A 4,831-nucleotide genomic window follows, 5' to 3' on the forward strand; every position below is an offset into this window, starting at 1 on the left:
AGAATATGAGCTATGCCATAATAAATAAACCCATTTTATAATGAGAAGAGAGTGACAGTGGCCATTGTTGGTGTTCCTATCTAAATGTATCAAGGGTTCAAGCCTTCTTTTTGCAAGATACACCTCAAACGTACTTGACATTAGTGCATTATTGTTTCTTTAAAGAAAAATCTTGATGGTTCAGATTAAAGTTGTGTACATTTGGTTTGTCTGAAAGGGATAAAAGGTTACATTTTACAAGCTTCCAGAGAAAAGGAGCCACAGATTTTAAAAAGCTAAAGTGAGCAGAAAATTTGAAAAAGATTAATGATTTCTTATGATCATCCATGAGACCGATCTGTTATTACTATTTTCTTCACTTCAAAAAGCAATGCTAATCAATTTGCTAAACTTACTTAAGCTCTCTTCCATTACAGAGTATTTTTCCAATTCCCTGTCGATTCCCAGGTTCATCTTCGCTTGATGTGTACTGTTCCAAGAATGGACAAGAGTTGGATGATGATAACAGATAGGCTAAAAAGCAAAGAGTATGTACAAGGTGTTCAGTCATTTTTGGAGTTCGCTACGAAGAATTTAGGGCCGCAGGATGAAATCCGTTGTCCTTGTGTTGATTGCTTGAACGGCACGAAATTACCTCGACATGTTGTACGGTTGCACTTGCTTCGAAGAGGAATCGCATGTTCTTATCGCACTTGGGTCCACCACGGGGAACGTGTCCCCCTATTTCGTGGTCATCCTACTATGCGAAACGATGACACTCAAACCGACCGAGCTGGAATGACAACCAATCACGAAAATGTGGATGAACTTCCAACCATGTTACAAGAGATTTACATGAGTGGTCTCATGGATGATCCTATCGACGGAGAACGTACTAGTTCGGAGAGGCACAATTTGTTTAAGTTCATGAAGTTGTTCGATGATGCTCAACGTAAAGTATATCCAGAGTGTGAAAAGTTTTCCATCTTGTCCTTCGTAATTAAGATGCTTCACGTGAAGGTGTACAATAAATGGAGCAACAAATCTTTCGATATGGTTATGCAAGTTTTCAAAGACATTCTCCCAAAGTGTCATGAAAATGTTCCATGGACCCTTTATGAAGCGAAAAAGTTCTTACGTGAGTTGGGTTTGGGATATGAGCCCATTCATGCATGCAAGAATGATTGTACTTTATTTTGGAAGGACAACGCCACTTTGGAGAATTGTTCTACATGTACGGAGTCTAGATACAAGTTGAACGACAAGACGGGTACAAAAATTCCACAGAAAATACTGAGGTACTTTCCTTTGACACCGAGGTTGAAGAGATTTTACATGTCGAAAAAAACAGCTGTAGATATGAGATGGCACAAAGATAAGCGTGTGGATGATGGAGTACTGCGACATCCAGCTGATGGTGAGGCATGGAAGGACTTTGATAGGTTGCATCCTACGTTCTCTGCGGATCCTCGGAATGTACGGCTAGGGCTTGCGACGGATGGTTTCAATCCATTCGGACATATGAGTACATCGTACAGCATGTGGCCCGTAATCTTAATGCCTTACAATCTACCCCCATGGAAGTGTATGAAAGATCCATTTCTCATGATGTCATTGCTTATTCCCGGACGATCCGCACCCGGCAGGGACATCGATGTTTACTTGCAACCATTAGTAGAAGAGTTAACTAATCTGTGGCAGCATGGTGTGGACACATATGATGCCTCTACCGGCCAAATATTTACAATGCATGCAGCAGTCATGTGGACCATCAATGATTTCCCTGCATATGGTTCGTTGTCTGGTTGGAGTACAAAAGGTTACTTGGCCTGCCCTAATTGTAACGTGGATGCATCATCTCAGCGTTTGCGCAATAAGATAGGGTTTATGGGTGCTCGGCGGTACTTACCTGAGAACCATAATTGGCGTAGAAGTAAGCTATTCAACGGTGACATTGAGAATCGGTCCAAACCTGTCGAGTTATCGGGAGAACAAATACTGGAGCAAGTTAATTTGGGTACGTGCAGGCCATATGGAAAGCATCCAACCAACCAAAAAAGACAAAGGACTGAAAATCCAACTCCGAACTGGACAAAAAAAAGCATTCTTTTCGACCTACCCTATTGGAAAACACTTAAGCTTCGACATAACCTTGATGTCATGCACATAGAGAAGAATATATGTGACAATCTGCTTGGGACACTATTGAGCATTGATGGCAAGAACAAGGACACCGACAAAGCACGTTTGGATCTAGAGGACATGCGAATACGAAAGGACTTACACTTGATAAGGCATGCGAATGGCTCTTCCCTAAAGCCTCCGGCATCGTACACATTGTCCCCGGCAGAACGATTAGGGTTTTATGATTTCTTGAAATCAATTAAGTTTCCTGATGGCTATGCGGCAAATGTATCCAATTGTGTCACCGCGAATGGTTGTAAGTTAGTTGGCCTCAAGAGTCATGACTGTCATGTCCTTTTACAACGACTTCTTCCCACTGGGATGCGAGGATACCTTCCTACCGAGATTGGGACCACATTGTTCGAGTTTGGAACTTTTTTTAAACAGTTGTGCTCGAAGACTTTGAGGGTGACTGATTTGGAGAAATTGCAAGAACAAATCGTACTTATACTTTGTAAGCTTGAAAAGATTTTTCCTCCAGCTTTTTTTGATGTGATGGTCCACTTGGCAATTCATTTGCCTTACGAGGCTAGGCTTGGAGGGCCTGTCCAATTTCGATGGATGTATCCAATTGAGAGGTATAACAACGAGTCAGTAATTTTTTCTTGTAATTATAGTTCAATATGAACATACTGACGATCACGCCGATGTTTATGTGTAGGATGCTTGGACTTCTTAAAGGATTTGTGGGCAATAAAGCTCGTCCAGAAGGATCCATTGCGGAGGCCTACATATCCAAAGAGTGTACGATGTTTTGTTCAATGTATTTGCATGGAGTTGAAACGGTGTTCAACCGGGAAGAAAGGAACTACGATGGGGGTGCCAATGGCCCGGGGTTGGCGATCTTCACTCAAATTCTTCGTCCTTTTGGTCAACTCCCCAGGGCTGTTGATGTGTCCGTAGCTGACCGTGAATTGGCTCATTGGTTTGTCCTACACAATAGTTTGGAAGTGGATGAATATCTAGAGTATGCTTCTTCATCATATATGCAACATACCTTTCCTTCATGGTTTTTATTTTTTAAAGTCTTCATTATTGTAATTACTTATCATGTACTTCGTATTAACTAGGGAACACAAGCTCGTGTTGCAACAAAAATATGGAAGTTCATGCAACATTGCAACGCGACAATGCAAAGAATTTCCTAAATGGTTCAAAGCTCGCGTAAGATTATGTAACGTGTTACTCTAAAGTGTGGACCTAACGTTGAATTATTCTAACTTTGAATTGACATGACATACTTTCTTCTGTAGATGAACCAGTTGCGAAATGAAAACTCACCCGAAGCAACCGATGAGATGTGGGCATTAGCCAATGGACCTAATGCATTAGTCAATACATATTCGGGATGCATTTGTAATGGCGTCCGATTCCATACTATCGACCGTGATAACCGTCGTAAATGTCAAAATAGTGGGTTGGTAGTGGAAGGCGACCACCAAGGCCAGTTGATCAAGTTCTACGGCTACCTTTGTAAAGTGTGGGAACTGACATATTTGTTTGGACACCGGGTTGTTTTGTTCCAATGTGAATGGTATAACACTGGTAGTACTCGAACTTTGCGTGTCGAACCACATGTGACAACTGTTGATGTAAGAAGTCGATGGTATAAAGATGACTCCTTTGTGTTCCCAGGCCAAGTTCAACAAGTTTTCTACGTTCCTGATACGAAGTTAGGGCCGAATTGGCGAGTCGTAGAAAAGTTTCAACATCGACGAATTTGGGATGTGCCAGAGTTGGATGTGCCAGAATTTGATGAAGTGTTGCAAGATGATGAAAATAGTACTGTTGTACCAACTGAGCCTATTGATGATGTTGTTGTTTTACGTCGGGATGACATTGAACCGCAAATTATTTCAATGGAAGTTTCTCAGTCCAATAAGCGTGTACAACCGGAGGGTGTTATGGACAATGATTTCATCTGCGATGACGACGATGACCTAACAATCTCGGGTGATGACGAAGAACATGAGATGGAAAGTGATTTTGATGCAGATACGGACCTAGAATTTTAACTCAGTTTGTTTCTTTGTTTGGCTTGTTTTGTTGATGTCATGAGGGCAATTAAGAATATTGAAGAAATTGTAATTTGAATTTCATGCCTACTCTTGAATTTCATGTAATTTGAACCTTCTAATTTTAATTTCCTCTACACTTTGTATGAACTGTTAGAGCAAATTGAGGATCAAATTCATACTCAGTTCAGTTTTTCCAGTCGGACACCTGTGCTGTTTGGCTGCTTTTCCCACAATTTGTGCTGGTTTGCACATCTGCTCTGTCTCTGTTTGCTGAGTTTGACAGTTCGCCGCTGTCTTTGTCCACTTTGGCTGCTTCATGCTTCACTGATATGCTTAGGTGCTAGGTCCCTTATATAGAATGTAAGTTCTTTATATTGTTACTACATACTAGCCATAATGGAAATTACGAACCATATACTATCTCAATGGTAAATCACAAGTTATAGTAAATCATGTGTTCTTAAGACTAATTGCTTCATGCTTGTTTAATCTGTGATAATTGCGTTTGCAGGGTTACAAACTTCCATTTCTTTTAAGTTGCCCACCAAGTAGTAAATGTGTTTTTGCAAACATCACATTTGTTCCCATCTATGAATTTTCTAATGAATTGGTTTAAGTGTGAGGATCTACTGACATCATATGCAAATAGT

The 4,831-nt window shown here is 40.7% G+C and overlaps 1 protein-coding gene across 1 annotated transcript; it reads left to right on the top strand.

The window, feature by feature from the left end:
• The first annotated feature begins 480 nt into the window (after window positions 1-480).
• On the top strand, window positions 481-4,178 carry LOC145814479 (uncharacterized). The gene is made up of 5 exons (XM_082911312.1): window positions 481-1,035; window positions 1,183-2,741; window positions 2,825-3,088; window positions 3,234-3,327; window positions 3,417-4,178. Exons 1-5 carry the CDS (start codon window positions 481-483, stop codon window positions 4,176-4,178), a joined length of 3,234 nt encoding a protein of 1,077 aa, XP_082767438.1.
• Window positions 4,179-4,831: the final 653 nt, after the last annotated feature.

Source organism: Camellia sinensis, unplaced genomic scaffold, assembly GCF_055761805.1.
Source record: "Camellia sinensis isolate YWXY unplaced genomic scaffold, ASM5576180v1 Unanchor10, whole genome shotgun sequence".
NCBI classification, from domain to species: domain Eukaryota; kingdom Viridiplantae; phylum Streptophyta; class Magnoliopsida; order Ericales; family Theaceae; genus Camellia; species Camellia sinensis.

Bases quoted from the DNA above. Each gene is read 5' to 3' on its own strand.
- LOC145814479 (XM_082911312.1), top strand. From the start codon at position 481: ATGGACAAGAGTTGGATGATGATAACAGATAGGCTAAAAAGCAAAGAG. The intron at 1,036-1,182 runs GTTATGCAAGTT...TTATTTTGGAAG, and splicing joins GCAACAAATCTTTCGATATG to GACAACGCCACTTTGGAGAA. The intron at 3,089-3,233 runs GTTTGTCCTACA...CGTATTAACTAG, and splicing joins GACCGTGAATTGGCTCATTG to GGAACACAAGCTCGTGTTGC.